A 19,887-nucleotide genomic window follows, 5' to 3' on the forward strand; every position below is an offset into this window, starting at 1 on the left:
GTTCTTTTGGCAGTCCATGGTATATTCAATATTCTTTGCCAGCATCACAATTCATAGGCGTCAATTCTTCGATCTTCCTTATCCGTTGCATGTATATGATGCGATTGAAAATACCATGTCTTGGCTCAGGCACACTTTAGTCTTCAAGGTGACATCTTTGCTTTTCAACAGTTTAAAGAGGTCTTTTGCAGCAGATTTGCCCAACGCAATGTGTCTTTTGATTTCTTGACTGCTGCTTCCATGGGTGTTGATTGTGGCTCCAAGTAAAATGAAATTCTTGACAACTTTAATCTTTTCTCCATTTATCATGGTATTGCTTATTGGTACAGTTTTGAGGATTTTTGTTTTCTTTATGTTGAGGTGTAATCCGTACTGAAGGCTGTGGTCTTTGATCTTCATCAGTAAATGCTTCAAGTCCTCTTCACTTTCAGCAAGCAAGGTTGTGTCATCTGCATATCACAGGTTGTTAACGAGTCTTCCTCCAGTCTTGATGCCACATTCTTCTTCATATAGTCGAGTTCTTGGATAATTTGCTCAGCAAACAGATTGAATAAGTATGGTGAAAGGATACAACCCTGACGCACACCTTTCCTGACTTTAAACCACGCAGTATCCCCTTGTTCTGTCCAAACAACTGCCTCTTGATCTATGTACAGGTTCCTCATGAACACAATTAAGTATTCTAGAATTCCCATTCTTCACAATATACATAGCAATAGTAATAATAATCATAGTGATTATTGTTTTTGCTGTTGTAACCAGAGGATGGTCTGAATTGTATAATGGAGAGAGTGCTGGCATAGAATACTTTGAGGCTGGTGAGAAGGAGGCAGTGTGGCCCGAGTGGAGAAGGAGGTCATGTGGCTCTGGGAGGGGAGAGGAGGTCCAAGGATCAGGACAAAGCCCTTGGAGATCTGATTACCAGCCTCGGTGATCTGATGCCACCAGCCCTGTCTGCTCTCCCTCTGTCCCTTTGGGGCAAGGGCTGCAGTCCTGAGCACGCCCAAGCCCTGCAGGAGTTCTCTGTTTCCCAGCAAAAGGCCATGGCTTCTTCTCCCAGGGCTGGTTGGAGTGACTTTTGCAGCGACTTCTAATTAATCACAAATTAGTTCAAGGTGAGCACCATACGGGAGACAAACCAACAGTCTCTTCCAAGCCCAGGCTCCACCAACTGCAAGGCCAAAGTTGCCTGCATCCCTGGCAAGTTCCTGGCACGCAAGAAATGAAGGGGCAGATGCTGAATGCCTCAGCTGGCACCTCCAGCCTTGGATGCAGCCCTGGTTGCAGCCCTGGCGGTGGCACTGAAAACCACAGTGTCTCCTGGATGTGGGTCTGGAGACAGCCCCCTCAAATCCTGGTGTCCTTTAGTAACTCCTTACAGATCAGCCAGCCAGGAGCTAATGTCACCCATTTAAAAATCTATATCTTTCAGCTCATGTTTCCCTCGGGATAATGAGTTTCCTAAGTTTACTGCCCACAGTGTAGAGTTGGTTTGTGTTAAAATTACCTCCCGGAGATCACAATAGAGGGTCCCAGACAGAACTGGACAAAAATGTAGAACAAAACTCTAACTCACAAAAAAAGTTTAGACGTACTGGTCTGACAGAGACTGGGGAAACCCTGAGAGTATGGCCCCAGGCACCCTTTTAACTCAGTACTGAAGTCACTGCTGTGGTTCACCCTTCAGCCAAATATTAGACAGGCCCATAAAACAAAATGAGACTAAATGCGCCCACCAGCCCAGGGGCAAGGACGAGAAGGCAGGAGGGAACAGGAAAGCTGGTAATGGGGAACCCAAGGTCGAGAAGGGAAGAGTGTTGACACATTGTGGGGTTGGCAACCAGTGTCACAAAACAATACGTGTATTAATTGTTTAATGAGAAACTAATTTGCTCTGTAAACCTTCATCTAAAGCACAATTAAAAAATTACCTCCCTGAACTCCAGGGGGACCCTTATTCTTAGCATCCGGGAATCTGGAGGAAAAGTGCATGTTCACCTTCTTCTCCCCTTTCTGACATATAAGACTCAAATCCCATTTCCTCTCAGCGGCTCTTTCTGGCCAGAAAAGCCTTTATCTTGGTTTCTTGGTGGCTGCCACCCCTCCCCGGTCTATGCTCTCCTTTCCCCGCACTTACTATTCCAGATGAAGGTTTGTAACGTGGAGAACCTTCTGGGTGGTTTGCCGGTCCCAGGTTGTGTGCATCTCTCGGGGCTTAACCCTTCCTGGTCCCAGCAACAGCTTTGAGGTAGTGGCTTCCATGTACCCTGGGGGTCATCCCTGAGTTTGGCCAGCCACAGCTGGGGCCCATCAACCTCTAGGGGCAATGCGTTTTATTTATTCATCCCCAGCCCCTTGCCAAAGAGCCCTGATGGTGCAGTGGTTAAGCACTTGCCTACTAACAGAAAGGTAGGCAGTTTGAACCTACCAACCACTCCGCAGGAGAAAGATGTGGCAGTCTGCTTCAATAAAGATACAGCCTTGGAAACCCTATGGGGCAATTCTACCCTGTCCTCAGGTCACTGTGAGTGGGAATCAACTCAACGGCAATAGGTAGCCCCTTGCCTCGCACTTCACCCTCACTGGGATCCACCTGTCTCTCTTCTACCTTCTAGTAGGACCTCATGAGATCCTCCCACGACTAATTCCAGAGGACTTGGCACTTTGTCACCCATAAAAGTTGAGTGTCATCTACAAACGTGGCAATGTTATTGGGCATTTCTTCCACCAGATCACCAGCTGGGGTGAATCTTGCCCTTCATATTTGTTCATCCAGAAATGTTGCCCACGCATCCCCAGCCGGCACGTGCCGTCGGGCAGCCAGGTCTCAATCTATGATAAAACCATCTCCCCATATGCATCCATCCTGGGTCTTCCAGGGGTCATTGGATAGAACCTTTCAGAAGCTTCTGGAAAGTCTGGGCAGATTGTATCTTCTGGCTTCTTTTTAAGCACATGTGTCTTTATCTGCTGAGGGGGACACTAAATTTTCCTTCACTCCAACATTTGCTGGATATCCAAGGGCTGTGTCAGGTCTAGCTTATTCAGGCAGGATTTCCCACTATTATTTCTAAGTTGTCTGAGGGCAGACTAGCCGCTAAGCCAACGTGGTTGCCAGAACCCCACACCAGGTAGAAATTGTTTAACTACATTCCCACGACTGGCAAATTCTGGTAATTGTGTAATAATAACAGCAGCAGCACTCAATAATTATCCAGGGCTTTTCATCTTCAGACCACTTTACCCACATTAACTAATTAAGTCTCCCAGCCTCCCTAGAAGCTGGGAAGGGCTGCTGGCCCCAGAATCCCATGCAGCGCTTGCTCACTGAATGAGGGCACCTGTCTGCCGGGGGGGCCACAGGACTCCCCCAGGGCAGCTGGCCTCGGCCCCCACTTGGAGCAGGGAAGGAAGCCCCACTTGGGCACCCTGCGCCTCTTGCTGGATGTCACACAGAGGATCCCTGCTGATCCCAGCGAGGATGCAGGAGGTTTCTTTGTCCCCTGCTGTGCTAAATTGGAGTGGGAGCCCCTGTGGCCAGCACAGGATGCGTGGCCTGGCTCCCAGAAGAACACAGGTGACAGCTAAGCCTGCCTATTACTGGGAACTCCAAGACCCTTCTTTCCATTCCTATTCTCTCTCTTCTCTCCCTTTTTGCTTTTCCTTTAAACCTCCCCCCACCCCCAACTTTGGGAACCTGCGTCTGTTTCCAGAGAGCAGCTGCTCTGCCCCAGGACACAGTCCCTCACCAGGCTGTCCCTCCCACACCATACCTCCGCCTGGCCAGGCCTCACCTGACCCCAGAAGGGTCCTTAACGTGGAGCCAGAGTCATCGGCAGCCTCAGCCCTGCCCTGAGGAGCTTACAGGCCAGCACAGGAACCCAGCCTCATCCCTGTTCCACCAGCTCTGCACTCCAAATAACTAGCCTGGCATCCTGGACCCAGATTTGCTCTAACCCAGATGCTGCCTGGGCTGCTACCCAGGGCACTGAGGCAGAGCACACAGCCCTTCCCCTCCTCCATCCAGCAACCTCTGTCTATGGAGCCACAGGGACCCAGCAGAGTGGAGGAGAAGCAGAGATGCGGGCCCTGAGCTCAAGCCAGCCACGATGTTAATCCCTTAATCTTGAACGCACTTTCCTTTCTGTGAACAGGGATGATAACGGCACCAGCATCCGTGGTGGCCTGCATGAAGCTTGAATGTGGGATCGGGTACACACTGACCAGATCTTCTGAAATAGGGGCACCCCTAGGAGCTGAGTGCTGGGGGCATGACCATGTGCCTGCCCCCAGGGCACCCAGTTAGCACATCCAGGGTTAGCAGTGGGATGTGGCAATTCTATGCTCAGAGGGTCCTGAGCATCCCTTCCCGTCTGCAGCAAGGAAGAAAGAGCTAGAAGGAGTTCACAGATCTGGGAGGCCAAAGCAGTGGTAACACAGTGCTCCTTCTCAGGGGCACAGTTCTTGTGTTTCCGTCCATCCTGGGGCCTCAGCTCCAGACTCTGGGGAGGCTTGCCCTCCTCCTGCCTACTGGCAGCCCTCAGTAGGAGACCAGGGCAGGAGAACAGATAAAACCTGAGCCTCCCTTCTGGTGGGGACCAGGAACCCTCCCCTCATACCTTTATCTGAGCAGAGGGGGACAGGTGCCAAGCTGCTCAGGGCAGGTGGGGCCAGGAGGAAGGAATTTCCTCTGTTTTCAGGGGCGTGAACCCCACAGCTCCTTGCTGCCTCAAATCATCACTTACTCATTCTCTGTGAATCCTCCCCCACTCTCTGCCAGCTTCACACTCCTGCACTAAGTATACCTGCCTCCTGGTTTACCAAGTGCCAGGTACAGGGATGGCACTGCCTCTTTAGATCAGGTTTGCGGGGCTTCGGAATCTGCATATGGTGCTTATATGACAAATGGAATCATAAAATGGGCTTGAGGTGCGAACCATGCTGCCCCTCTCAGCTCTGCCTCTTCCTCCCCAGTGGGGCTCACAGACCCACCCCCACCCAAAGCAGCAAGTTGGGAGATCTGTACACTCTTACATGCTATTCTGACTTTCTGGGTAATGTATACATTTTCACTATCACATGGCCTCTCTCCTTCATTTTTTATGAGAACTGGCATGAGATTAATGACGGAGCCCAGAAGAAATGGAGCGCCACGCCACCCTGATTTATCGACCACTTAGCGTTGATGAAGCTGCAAACAAGAGTCCAACAGATGTTGCAGCTGCATTTTTCTGTATCAAAAGCAACAGCTTTTTGCATTTTTAACTACTTTTTGCACAGCCATCCTGTTTACTCCACAGAAAGGGCTGCTAGATCGGGACCCCCTCTTTCCCATGGTGGCTGAGGAGCTCAGCACCCAGCTGCCCAGTGCCCAGCTCCCAGCCCTGAGAATGGCCAAGAGGAGGGGTGAGATGCCTGAGTGCTCGCTCTGGTAGACTTGAGTCCCCTTGGTGGGTGACTTGGGAAGAGCTCACTGTTACACTCTCAGCCGATTCTAGGGCTTGTTGTACAAACCCCAGGGTGGACTTGGGCAGGCAGGGAACACAGGGTTAAAATTTCCCCTGCAAATGGGAACGCCGCCCCCACCCCCATCTCCATATTGAACATGCATTCCAATAGGTGATGTCTGTGACCTTGCAGGTGAGCTCTGGCTCTGGGTCAGGCCCATCTGAGCCCTTCATATTTGTTCATCCAGAAATGTTGCCCACGCATCCCCAGCCCGCACGTGCCGTCGGGCAGCCAGGTCTCAATCTATGATAAAACCATCTCCCCATATGCATCCATCCTGGGTCTTCCAGGGGTCATTGGATAGCGGAAGGCCAGTTGTACTAGTTTCCTTGTTCTAAACAGTAGACACTTAGGCTCGGCTCGGGGGTTTCGGTGCTTGTCCAAGTGGGACCCACTTTTCAGCCCCACCCCTGCCCCTGCCCCTGCCCCTCACCGCTCAGGAACCCAGAGCGACCAGAGCCATCGAAGCCATGGGAATCTGCCTCTAGGTTGGGAATCTGAGCTCTTGAGGGCTAGGGGAGAGCTTGGCACCCACCCCCTGCCTCTGCACCACCCTCACCACCCACACTGCTGCCCACTTGGGTCAGGCAGCACCATCGCCACCCCCACCCCTCTGTATCTCTGCTGCACCTCTCGAGATCCATTTCTCTCCATCCTCCCTCCTCCTTTCTTCTTCCACTCCGCTTCTCCTCCTGCCCCAGCCCTGGCCTGAGGTCCAGCCCTCCAGGCGCTGGTTGTGCCACGGGGTGGGCCCAGCCCAGGTCTTCCTGGCTGGGGCTCTCTGCCAGGGAGGACTGCAGCCCCAGACCTGGCGCGGCCAATCAGAGGAGACCCTAGCCCAGCCTCGTCCACCTGCCACTCCTCCAGGCTGCAGCGGAGCTAGCCCCAGGTGTGCGGGCCTATAAATCTGTAGTGTTTGTGGCAGAAGCTGCCACATGTTATTCCGGATCCCAGGTGCTGCTATGGGCTCCCCGCCTGGCCTCCCGCCACCCCGCTGAGCACCCACACAATGACTGCCATCGGCGCAGGGCGAGAGGCACTTTGTTGCTCAGAGCAGTTTTATTTCCTCAAATCCCCAGTCACCTGTCATTACCAAGATTAAGTCAGAGCCAGGCAGTCACACTCATGCCCCCTACTCCTGTGCCAATCGCTCATCTCCCACTAGGTTCCCCTCAGACCCAAAGCAGGGAAGCCCACGGGGGCCTCACCAGCCTGGAGTACCCAGTCAAGGACTGAACCCGTTTGGTGGTTCCTCAGAAAGTTAAATGACCCAGCAATTCCACATCTAGGTGTATATCCAAAAGACTTAAAAACAAGGGCTCAAACAGATACTTGTACATCAGTGTTCATTGTAGCATTATTCACAACAGCCAAAAGGTGGAAACAAGCCAAGTGTCCACCAACAGATGAGTGGATAAACAAACTGTGGTACATCCATACAATGGAATATTACTCGGATAAAGAGAAATAAAGTTCAGATTCATGCTACGGCATGGATGAACTTTGACAGCATTATGTAGAGATAGAGATAGCGGCCATCAAGTCAGCTCCAACTTATGGCCACCTTATGTACAACAGAACGACACACTGCTCAGTCTGATCCTGACACTTGCCAGTGTGTCTGAGTCCATCATTTTGGCTGTTGTGCCAATTCATCTCACCGAGGGTCTCTCTTGCCCTCGCTGGCCCTCTGCTTCACCAAACACAATGTCCTCCTCCAGCAATTGATCCCTCCTGATGACGTGTCGAAAGCAAGTATCTGACAGTGTTCTGTTGTGATCAATGTTGTGGCTAATTTTCTGAAGTAGATCACCAGGCCTTTCTTCCTTGAGAACATTATGCTAAATGAAATAAGCCAGACCCAAAAGGACAAATATTAATGATCTCACTTATGTAAAATGTCTAGACTAGGCAAATGCATAGAGACAAAAAGTAGATTAGAGGTTACCAGGTGCTGGGGGGTAGGGAAGAATAGGAAATTAATGCTTAACGGGTATAGTTTTTGTTTGGGATGATGAAAAGTTTTTAGAAAGAAATAGTATTGATGGTTGCACAACACTGTGAGTGTGAAAATGGTTAAGATGGCAAATTTTATATTGTGTATATTTTACCACAATAAAAAAAAGCAGGGCTGAGCCCCACATTTGAATGGGAGGCAAAATTTCTCATCCCAGCCTCTCTCCTTCACCCCCATCCTTCCAAATGGTACACCCCACTCCCAGGAGGGTAGATAACTTTGGCCACAGCTATGGGGAAAGTGCATCTTTGGATGAAGGGAGAGCTATGTGGATAGTGCATCAAATATGGGCAAGGATTGCTCCAGGAACCCTGACTCAATGGAAAGCAGTTTAAAATGCCAGGTGAGGAGAAAGAGTGTCCAGAAGCTAGGGCCAGGCCAGGGGTGGGCTCCCCAGGAGTCCCTAAGTGGTGCAAACAGTTAACATGCTCAGCTGCTAGCCAAAAGGTTGGTGTTCAAGTCCACTCACAGTGCCTCAGAAGAAAGGCCTGGTGATCTACTTCCAAAAAATCACACTGAAAACCCTGTGGAGCACACTCCTACTCTGACACACATGAGGTCATCATGAGTAGGAGTTGACCCAACAGCGACTATTTGTTTTTTTGTTTTTTTTCTGTTATCCCCTTCTGTTCTGGTACTCTAATCACTCGTAGGTTATTCTTCTTGATAGAGTCCCACATAATTCTTAGGGTTTCTTCATTCTTTTAAATTCTTTTATCTGATTTTTCCTCAAATAAGTTGGTGTCAAGTGCTTTATCTTCAACCTCACTAATTCTGACTTCCGTTGCCTCAATTCTGCTCCTATGACTTCTATTGAGTTGTCTAATTCTGAAATTTAATTGTTAATCTTCTGGATTTCTGTTTGCTGTCTCTCTATGGATTCTTGCAGCCTGTTAAATTTTTCCTTATGCTCTTCTATAATCTTCTTAAGTTCCTCTATTGCTTTGTCTGTGTGTTCCTTGGCTTATTCTGTGTTTTGGCTGATGTCCTTCCTGATATCTTGAAGAGTTCTGTGTATTAATCTTTTGTATTCTACCTCCAGTAATTCCAAGAAGTTCTCTTCCTCCAGAAGATTTCTCGATTCTTTGTTTTGAAAGCTTACTGAAGCCATCATGATCTGCCTCTTTATGTGATTTGAGATTGACTGTCGTCTCTGAGCCATCAATAAGTTATTATACTTATTTATTTTATGTTTGCTTACTGTGTCATAGCTTCTTGTTTTGTTATGCCTGAATAGGCTGCTCATGTGAGCTGGTTTGATTATTGGTGACTTTGAAGCTCTAAAGTTCTATCACCAGCTGGTTAGATCTGTTACTAGGTATGTGAGCCCAGGAGTCCATTTACTTTTCTTGTATGGATTCAGCTCAGGTGTCCAGGTAGTTCGTCACCAAGTGTGTGGTGCAGCCTCTCACCTACAGTCCTAGACGGGCATGGGTGATTGGTGTAGGCACAGGTTTCTGGCTGCAGTAGGGCGTCCCTTGCTGAGTAAGGGAGGGGGTGACAGCTGCCCTTGAGTGTCTGAGAGGAAAGCATGTCCCTGTTCCCTAGAGCATGTAGGTGGGTGGGTTTTACAGTCTGACTATGGGCATCCAATGCGGTTGGCTGTAAGGACTGGGAGGTACTACTTATTCTTATACCCCTGTTGCAAGTGGCTAGGTGGCATGGGTGGAGCCACCAGTCCTCAAGCCCCTGAAGTGGGTAGGTGAGGACACTGCTTAATGGGCCGAGCAGTGTCAAATGTCACAAACCTGCCACTTCACCATATAGCTGATACAGTTGAAGTTAGGCTTCAGGTATATACCCTGTTATACTGTGCTATCGAGGGCCTAAGCTGTTGAAATGGGCCACACAGGTCTATGCAGGGTGGAAAGGCATTCAAAGTCCATGGACCCCTTATGCCTGTGTCTAGACAAAGGAGCTGTGCCTACCCTGAGTTCCCGGTTAGGGGAGCTGGCAGATTATTTTTTCCTGTTTGTTAATTTGTTCCCTCTCCAAGCCTGGAGGAATGGCTCAGGGCATATGATGGATCCTACTTCCGGCCCAGGGGATGTGGCAATCGCTGAGGCTGGCCCGGGACCTGGTGCAGAGCGGGGAGGGGGCAGGTAAATGGGAGATGTTTTTCCCAAAGGGGGTGTTTCTTGATCCACATGATAGGTTAGACACACGTACTTATCTTTTGCCGATCGAGCACCACTTTTCACTGGGTCTGGAGGCTTGGGTAGACTCTCCGCCACTTGGTCTCTCCCGATGTGGAAAACGCATCCCAAGCACCACTGCTTGCCTTACCGCACATGCCGGTGGATCCGGCCTGCAGGGTACAGTTCCCGCTGAGTCAGATCTGGCAACCCCTCACTGCTTCTGAACCATCTCTCCCTCCCCTGCCACTTAGTCTGAGTCCTCAACTTTGCCTTTGATGTTCAGGGCTCCTAGATTGTCATAAATAATCAATTTACTTGTTTTTTTGGGTCCCTGTTGTAAGAGGGACCACAGGAAGCATCCAACTGTTCTGCCATCTTGGCCCCACCTCCTGTTTTTGTCTTTTTTAATCATAGCTCCCTACAGCAGCCCTTGGGAGAGAGGGAGAAGGACCATTTCCATTTATAGGTGAGGAGCTTGAGGCATAAGAGGGAAGGATGGAATCTCCTAGTCCATGTCTCTTTCTAGAAGATTCTGGAACTTCTCTAAAACTTTTTATCCTCGGCTTTTCCCCCACAGCCATGTACCACTCTATTGTGCTCCCTCCTCCAGGTCTTTAACCCCAGACCAGGCCTCCTGGACACTCAAGGGTTCATCTTCAAAGGTCATGTTCTTTGGGTGGAACAGCTTCTAGCGTCTTCTTGGAAATTCCATAGATCAGGGAGGAGCTTTTGACAAGTTCTTATATCCTGCCCCCCCAAGCTGAGTGGTAAACCCCAGAGAAACATCAGAGCAGCCCAGGCTCAGATAACAGGCCACTTGGCCTCACTGTTGTCCAGGGCACATTGAAAGCCTGGTGGGCTGGCCTCAGGCGTGGTCCCTGGGAGTGGGCGCTTCCCCAGCCCTCCCTGCCCAGCAGTCTGAGCCCAAGCCTGTCTCACAGCCAGCAAAGCAGTGCATGGTGAGGCCCCGGACACTGTTCTGAGCACTCCATGAAACTGAGACATTAGAACTCCAAGACTAATATATTTTTCTGCCAAAAACACCCAATAAAATGTACAACTAATGAATAAAATCGCAACATTGCCAAGAAGGGATGTGTGCCCCAAATTTCTAAAAATACCTCAATCATGCTGTGTCTTAAAATCAGCCCCAAGCCAGGAGGTTGTTATTTAAAATTCAGCTCTGAGTTTCAGCGGCAGGAACCCCAGGCCCCAGGATGGAATCCATGTTAAAGTCACAAACCATGAAGTCTCTGGCTTCTACATTCTCTCATCCCAAACCAGGCCTCCTTGAACACTTGGGGGACTAGAACTTTCTGCTAATTGTGTCAAAGGCCCCGAGAAGCACAAGGCTGCAGTGGGACTCCCTGATGAGAGGAGCAGTGGCAGAGCTGGATACCTAAGTCAACAGTCACTGATGTGGGGTCGCTGGACCACTGGACACGTGGACCCCCGAAATGGAGTGTTGACGTGCAGTGGGGATAATTTTCAGGGGTGGGATGGGGTATCCACAGCTTTCTTCAGATTCTCAAAGAGGCCTCAGACCCAGGCAAGGTTAAGCACCACTTGCATCTTAGCTTCCTAGGACCTAGGTTCAGGAAGGCTACCCTGCCCTTCATAAACCCAGAAAACAGAAGCCAGACGTTGGTAGAACAAGTCCTCTAAGAGTAAAGATGTGAGGTCTTAGTCAACCGACTTCAGTTCTAACTAGCAAACCAGTTGCCATCAAGTCACTCCGACTCATGGCGGCCCCATGTGTGTCAAAGCAGAACTGTGCTCCATAGGTTTTTCAATGGCTGATCTTTCAGAAGTAGATTCCCTTTCTTCCAAGGCACCTCTGGGTGGACTCCAACCTCTCAGTTAGCAGCCAAGCATGTTAAATGTTAACTGTATCCACCACCCAGGGACTCCAAATTCAATTCTACCAACCTGAACTGAGCACCAACTCTTGCCGAAACTGTGACGAACATGATAAGGCCCCCAACTCCGAGCCCCCTCCCTGTGGCTGAGGAGATAATGTAGACATACAATTAAGATACAAACCTGACTGCCGTTGAGTGAGATATCAGGGAAAGCTTCCTGGAGGAGGCAGCATTGCTGGGCCTCCGAGAACAGCAGACTGGTTATTTATGAAGAAATGGAGGGTGAGCCCTGTAGTCAGAAGGTGGGGCTTCCTAGAGAGGAGGGCCCTGTGTGCTTTTGTGCAGGAGCCCCAGAGTTGGGGGTTTCCCTGTACAGTGAGTGAGGGCCTGAGCTCTGCTGCCCCTTCCTGCCACCGTTGGCCTCCCACAGCTTTTCCCAGGCCCTGGCTGCTCAGTGGGACTATGGGGCAGGCAGCTGCAGCCCTTTCATCTCCTCAGTGTCTGACATCCCAGCTGCCTGGGATGCAGGGCCAGGCTCACACTCCACGGGCTGGGATCAGAGAGAGTCCCGGGTGGCCTGCTGGCTCAGCAGCCCTTTGATCCTCACTCTATCTCCCTCAGCAGCTGACCCTGCTACCTGGGGCCCCTACCTCAGACAAAGCCCAAGGGGAGGTCAGTCTGCTGGTCTGTAGGAGGGGCATAGGGCTGGGACTTGGGGGATCACCCCCATCTCTCCCGTCTACCTTGTCCATGCAATGAGCATCAAAGATCTACCCAATCTTCCTACCTCTGGGGCGTATGGCGAGGATGAAATGAAACGAGAGGTGGAATCTCACTAAACCGAGCAAAATGAGGCCACCAGATGTTTTGGCAGGACCTGAGTTTGGAGTCAGAACCCTGGCTTCCAGCCCTGGCTCCATCCCTCTCCAGGCACGGAGCTTTGGGGAAGCCACAATGTTTCGGTGCTCCACCTCCTCATGGTAGGCAAAGGCACCTGCCCTGCCCTGCCCAGCCTGCCTCCCTGGCCGGTATGGACACCAAATGAGATAATGGCTGGAAAGTGCTTTGAAAAGAATAAAGTGCCGAGGCAATGTCAGGGATTATCATTATTATTAAGGAGTGTGATTACAGAAATCCAGAAAAGCTGCCATTAACAAGAAAGCTCCTGTTCGTGTTGATTTAATTTCCTGGTTAACTGAGCGTTGGCAAGGAAAAAACTCTATGTTTCAACCCTTATTGAAAATCTTTTTAAATTATGCCAGTCTACTTTCTTGCACTGGTCATGTTATTGTCTTGAATCTTAATTCATTAACAGATTGATTCATTCATATGTTCATTTTCTACTCTTCCTCCAGCTATGCTCAAAAAGGTAGTAGTGGACTCAGCATCCTCCATGCCAGGGGTCCTCATGTCCCCCCTCCCCAGACTTGTGGTCCAGTACCAAGAGGGAAAAGCAGAGGAGACCAGCAGGCAGGAAAAGCCTCAGGATATGGCCTTCCATGTGGCTTTTTCTGTAGTTCCCTGCGCATCTTGATATATTGTCATATGCTTCCTTAGCATGGTGCAAAACAAAAAAAGTGGTCCAAGAAATTCATTCTGACAGGTAGAAGGGCTAAGCCAGGTTTTTCTGGGTTTATCCAGGTGCGTCTATAAAGTGACACGCTTGCTTTTTAACAGACCTGCCAGACCTGGTGTGGCCAAATAAGCTGGACCACCTTCTGGTTGGCCATGGCAAGGCCACGTGCTCCTTGCTTCAAAACTGCTGCCCGCCCCCCCACCCCAACCGCCAGGCCTCTTGGGGTATGGCTGTCAGAGCTGGTGGTGGGCAGAAAGGACAGAGGCCACTTTGAATTGAATCTGATGGGAAGTTGTTGTTGGGTGCCGTTGAGTCAATTCCTACTCATAGCGACCCTATGTGTTACAGAGGAGAACTGCCCCATAGGGTTTTCTAGGTTGTAATCTTTATAGAAGCAGATCACCAGGTCTGTCTCCCAAGGAGCCTCTGGGTAGGTTGAAACTGCTAAACTTTCAATTTGCAGCTGAGTGCTTAACCCTTGCGCCACCAGGGGAAGGAGCGGCCCCATTTCAGTAGAACTATTTCAGGGCAAAACTGTGCCTTCAAGATCTTCAGACCAAGGGTTCTCTGCATCCTTAACCTCCAAAGGGGTCTTCAAGGTTGGGAGGAGGGGTGTTCTGGGGACTGCATGTCCTCTTGGGAAGGAGGGGTGGTGATGCCTGGGGTTTCAGTGATGAGGACATGCATGTAAAGAATGAGGTGGGTGCATGTGCTGGCGGGGTGGCTGTTGGTGTGAAGTCTTGTGTGTTGGGCTGGAAATGCAGTCTGGTCTCGTGCACCTGGTCCTTAGTTACAGGTGCACACACTTGTATGTAGACCAGTGGTTCTCAACCGGGGCAATTTGCTCCCCACCCCCTGCCAGGGGACATTTGGGGTGTCTGGAGAAATTTCTGGTTGTCACAGCCTGGAGGGGGGATGTAACTGGCATCTAGTGGGTAGAGGCCAGGAATGCTGCTAAGCCTCCCATAATGCACAGAACGGCCCCACAACAGAGAAGGATCCGGTTCCAAATGTACTATGCCTGCGAACCTGGTGTGCAGAGACTCAGACCCTGCCTGGACCTGAGGAGAGGGAGGGGGTCCCTGCCCTGGGAAGGCTCTGCACTACCCTCATGCTACCCGTGTCTGTCTCTCCCCCTAGAACCCCGACATCGTCCTGGTGCACTACCTGAATGTGCCAGCCATCGAGGACTGCGGCAAGCCCTGCGGCCCCATCCTCTGCTCCATCAACACCGACAAGAAGGAGTGGGCAAAATGGACAAAAGAGGAGCTCATCGGGCAGCTCAAGCCCATGTGTGAGTAGCCACAGCCAGCCTGCACACCCTGTGCTGGGACTCCAGCCAGCCTCACTCGGGCAGGGCCAGAGGGGACCGGGTGTGGGAGCCCCATTCCACACAAGTGTCAGTGACACGTGAACTCCTGAGCCAAACTTCACTTTCCAAGGCCCACTCACACTCCAGCCTTCACGTGATGCTCACAACCTCTCCACTCGATGGCAGGGCACAAAATGTCACTCCCATACTGCAGATGAGAAAAGTGAGGTTCAAAGGAACAAAGCAATGTGTGCAAAATTACCCACCAAAGGAGGAGAGGGTTCAGCACTGTAGATTTCTAGGCTGTAGGCAGGAGGTACGGTGGGGAGGGGAGCTGGGGTCAGGCCAGGGAGGGGAGCAGAGGGGCTGGCCAAAGCTGGCCTGCTCCCACACTCGGCCGTCTGCACCCGGGCTCTGGGTTCAGTCACCACCTCCTGGATGCAGGGCTGCCTCGGCTCCCAGACTGGGTGGCAAATGGATGATGGTAATTGAGCTGGATTTCATTTTGTCAGCAAAGTGATGCTTTCGGAAGCATCTGTCAGGTGCAAACCGCTGAATGCAAAACACCAAATGAGTCCAGAAAGCAGCACCAGGGCCTCATTTCCTTGGGCTGTGGCTCCGGAAGTGGCCAAGGGGCCACGGTGCCCACCTCCACCTGCTGGGCAGCTGGGCTCAGGAAAGAGCAAGTGCAGTTTGCTGGGCCAGAGAAGAGCAGGGCATCAGTGCTGGACACAGGCCTGGGGCCAGCCGTGGAGCACTGATTCTTGAGGCTTGGAGCAGAGACCTGTAGTCATGTAGGACCTCAAAGATCGGCCGGGGGTTACTCGGGACCACGTGCCCCTTGGCAGCTGGGCTGGAGGGAGGAGGCTGATGAGCACTATACACAGGGGAGCAACTAAAGCATCCTCTCAAGGGGTGGGCAGGGAGTGTCCCGTCACTGGGGTGTCCAAGCTGAGACCAGGGGCACCTGCGATGACCAGCTGACCCTGAGGATCCCTCCAGTGTGCAGATTCGGGGATTTCTCCTCCAGCCTCCCAGTTGGGTCGTGGTTCAGGAGGCAAAGGAAGGTCCCCAGAGGCCAGCAGCCTGATCAGGCTGAACTGAGCTCAGCACATGCTGCCCTCCTGAGCCAGCTGCCTGCAGGGTGGTTCTGGGCAGCTTGGCCTCAGCACTACTACCCAGAACCTGGAACCAGACAGCCCAGGGGCCTTCCCCCGGCTCAGGTTATTACAGTGGGACTTCTGAACAGTGCTGACCATGTGCCCAATGCTCTGAGGGTAAAAACTCCTGGCGTGGCAGGCAGTGCCTCTGCCATGGGGCCCCACATCTCTGCAGCCTCAGACTCTGCGTCCAGCCACGCTCAACATTTCTGGTTCCTCACAGGAGCTTGCCTCTCCTCCTGCGGTCTGTACCCTCCCCTGCCCTTCCCCTGTCCCTCCCCTCTACCCTCCCTACACCCTCCCCTGCACCCTCGCCTGCACCCTCCCCTGAACCCTCGCCTGCCCCTCCCCAGCCCCTCCCCTGCCCCTCCCCTGCCCTCTGCCCCCTGGCCCTTCAGCTCTCAGCCCAAACATCACTTCTTCCTGGGCCTCCTGACTGCTGGATGGGGACTCACACCCCAGCACACTCACCTTCTCCAAAACTCCCCCGAGGTGGACCTCAAACAGGAATCTCCCTCCTGTACCTAACCAGAGGGTGCCGCAGCAGCCTCCCCAAATTCTGCAGAGTATTGAGAAATCAGGAGACACTGCAGTGAATGCCCCAAGAGTCCTCCCTGCCGCAACTGCTCCCAGGGTCCAACATGGCACTGGGCACGTGGAAGGTCCCTGTGGACGTTTGTTGAATGGATGAATGGGAAGTGGCTGGCCCAGCTCTAGTCCACTCCCCACGGGAGCCTGAGGAACTGGCAAAAGCCTCCAGTGTCCAGGCCCAAAGCGGGGGTGCTCAGGGGCCCCCCTTCGAGGCCAAGCCAGAGGCCCAGGGTAATGCTCTCAGACCAACCTGTGCCCATCCCTTCCCAATGGGCAGGGCTTTCCCTGCCAGCTGGTCCCTCCAGGGACTGCTCACACTTCCTTGAACTGACACTGGGCCCCCCAGGGCCTGCTCACACTTTCTTGCACTGACATTGGGTTTCCTGCCCCAGGTCCTGTTCAGACCTGCTCTTCAGCAGAGCCTTGTCTGGGGCCAAAGCAATGACTCTGGTGACAATGAGCCGTTCGGCCACCTGGCCAGGGCAGTGGAAAGAGTCAGAGCTGGGGGGTCAGGAGGTGGGCGCTAGTCCTAGTCCTGTGGCCACCCCCCTGTGTGACTCTGGGTCAGTCACCCACCTCTTTTGCACCCCAGCTCTCCTTCTATAAAGTGAAAGAGAGAACCCACAGTCTCTGCTCCAAAGCCAACCTGCCAGCTCTGCAGGGCCAGGCTCAGCTCCTTGGGCTCTGCTTGGCTTCCATGTCCATAGTCCAAGATCAAGGCAGCAGGTGTCCTGGGAGGTGGAGTTATTCCAGGTGGATGGGCTCATTCTGGAGAAGCTGCCCATCTTTCCCTCCATGGGAGGATATACCCAGGGTGGAAGCCTGGGCCTTTTCTCCCAGGACTTGGTGATGCTTCCAAAATAAGGGTCCTAAAGGAGGACTCTTGCCTTGAAAGGGTGGCCAGGCACACCTGCACCTGGTCAGACTCCAGAGAGTTCAAGGTTTGAGAGGGAATCCCATTCCCAAAAGCTGTCTGCAGTTGTTGTTGTTGTTGGGTGCCATAGAGTCGATTCGACCCATCGCAACCTCTCGTGATAGAGTAGAACTGCCCCACAGGGTTTCCTAGTCTGCAATCTTTACAGAAGCATATTGCCAGGTCTTTCTCCCACGCAGCCACTGGGTAGGTTCAACCTGACAACCTTATAGTTAGCAGCCGAGTGCTTAACCATTGCTCCACCAGGGCTCCTTTTGTCTTCAGTTAGGAGCAGGAATTGCCTTCTTGACCTTTCTGGGCCTGTCATCTCTTTCTTCTTGGGCTGCTCCAAGGAGTTCAGACTCCATTTGCAAATCGGGCCCCTATCCACATAGCTGGGGAGCAGCCCCAGCCCTAACTGGGCCTCAGAAAAATCTCCAGATTTTGTGTCAGCCAGAGATTAGCCAAGGGGATGTGCCTGAGTGAAGAGGTGCCTTTCAAGATGGCCAGCACGGTCAGGGCCCCTCCGTTCCCCCAGCCCTCACCCTCGCAAACATCTTTCTCAAAAGGCACCGACAGCCCTTTCCCCATAAGCCATCCCATCCCCATTTTCCCTGTACCTTCCCCATCCTTTTATTTGACCTGCTTCCTTTTACTGTCCTCGCTGCCTCTCCCTTCTCGCAATGCCCCCAGATCATCAGCAGTGCCCCAGAAAACCCACCATCCCCATGTAAAAGCCTGCCTGTCCTCAGACAGGGATGTCACCTCCCAGACAGGTGGGGACATTGAGCTCTGGGAACCCCAGGGGGTGGAAGCAAGGCCGGAGCCAGCCGAGTTCTGGTGCTTAGCTGTAGGGACTTTGAGAGCCGCTCAAAAATCTGCAGTGCATCAAGAAGATTATGTAAAACTACAACAAACTCCCCATAAATCTAATAACAGTGGCTCGCTGGTGTCTCGGGAGGGAGCGAGGAGCCTTGCACAATTACTCAGAGCGGGCACGGATGCGGGGGGCACTGACTGAAGATGATCAGCCTGGAAAACACGTCTCAGGGAGCTCGGCTCAAATCAAAGCTTTAGATTCAGACCAGGCTTGGAACCCACTTAGGGCAGCCGCTAACCGTGTTCGGGGAAGGCAGAGGTGTGCTGGGTGCCAAGAAGGTATCAGATCTGGTTCCAGAATCAGGCATGCCACCAAACGCTGGAGCCAAACACATTAGCTTCATCACGTTTTCACATAAATCACATTCTTTCAAAGACTTCACAGTTTGATTTCCTGATGTTTCCAAATTTCTCTGCCCTGCAGCAGAGTTGTCAGTGGTTTAATCAAAATGTTGTGCTTGTCGGTGGAGAAGTGAATCTCTGATCTGTGGCCTGTGCCTCACCTGTTGCAGAATGGGGTGGGGGTGGGGGGCTTGTGATTCTTGCACCTTGGTAATCTCACAAACACCCGTGTCTAAGCCAGATGGATTCAGAGAATCCCACCTTGATTCTTCCTTTTGACCTGCAGTCTGAGGAATGACTCCTCCAGATAAAAAACACAGGCAGAAAAAAATTAAGATGTCTAATAGGAAGTCCCAATACGTTCCCAAAGATCCTTCCTGTCTTTTGTAATTCCATGTGTAATAGTTAGAAGACGGATCCTGCTGCTGTAACACAGACCAACACAGACCAAAACAAGAGTGGCTTAAACGAAACAGGAGGAGTCCCTGGGTGGCACAAATAGTTCAGGGTTCGACTACTAGGTTCAAGCCCACCGAGCGGTGCCTTGGAAAGCAGACCTGGTGATCTACTTCTGAAAGGTCACAGCCTTGAAAACCCTATGAAGTGGTTCTACTCTGCACATATGGGGTCACCATGAGTCAGAATCGAATCGATCGCAGCTAACAACAACAACAAATAAAATAGGAGCTTATTTCTCTTTCACATAGCACTTCAGGTTGGTATAGCAGCTCCCACAGTGTCAGGGATCAGCAATCCAGGCTCCTTCCAGCTGGTTGCTCTGCCATTCTTACAGTGTTGCCTCTTTTTTTTTTAACGTGGCCCAAAATGCCTGCTCCAGCTCCTGCCATCACAACTACGTTCCAGTCATTGGGAAGGGGAGAGAGAAAGAGGAGGGTATGCTTCTTCCCTTTAAGGACATGACCCAGAAGTTGCATGCATCACTTCCAGTCGTATCCCATTGGCCAGAATTTTGTTATATGGTTGCCCCTAGTAGCAAGGGAGTCTGGGAAATATACTGTTTTGCTGAGCAACACCATCCTAGCATACCTGAGGAATAAGGCTCTGCATGTGAATCATCCATTCTGACTCATCATGTACATCTTGCTAGTCCCAGCTCAAGGCCTGGACATGATTGACTAGGGTCCCGTCTGAGAGTCAGAGTCTATAGAATGCAAGCGAACATGATCTAAAGCTCCGCGTGCGTCCTCCTGGAAATTCCAGGGTCTGTTCCAATGCAGCTGGCCCGACAGCACCAGCTTTGCACCCAGCAATTCCCATAGTGGGAGATCAGGGCTGGGCAGGTGGTGTTCTCACCTCTTCATCGACTGCGGAGAGATGATTCTCAGTGGGGTTGAACAGCCTGCCAGCCAGTCTATGCCACAGTCCTGCCAGCGTGGCTGGGAGCTTGATCTTTGGCTGCCCAGAGCCACAATGGCTCTGAGCACAATGTCCAGAACCTTCTGCCGTCAGCTATCCTTTAGCCTGTGTAGCTGGCCCCAACCAGGTGGAGCCAGTTCCTATGATGCCTATCTTCTCTGTCAATGGAGATCCAAGCCCCTGTGATTTTCTCCTTGGCAGCCCAGGAGAGG

General features: G+C 51.7%; 1 protein-coding gene across 1 annotated transcript in view; it reads left to right on the forward strand.

Moving 5' to 3' along the window:
- CAMTA1 (calmodulin binding transcription activator 1) overlaps nt 1–19,887 on the forward strand; it is a 1,148,791-nt gene that overhangs the window by 1,009,366 nt on the left and 119,538 nt on the right. The window contains exon 7 of the mRNA XM_023739374.1: nt 14,242–14,395. Coding sequence (XP_023595142.1) covers nt 14,242–14,395 — 154 coding nt within the window. The remainder of the gene's footprint in view (nt 1–14,241; nt 14,396–19,887) is intronic.

The sequence above is a fragment of the Trichechus manatus genome, unplaced genomic scaffold (genome assembly GCF_000243295.1).
Source record: "Trichechus manatus latirostris isolate Lorelei unplaced genomic scaffold, TriManLat1.0 scaffold00133, whole genome shotgun sequence".
Taxonomy (NCBI): Eukaryota; Metazoa; Chordata; class Mammalia; order Sirenia; family Trichechidae; genus Trichechus; species Trichechus manatus.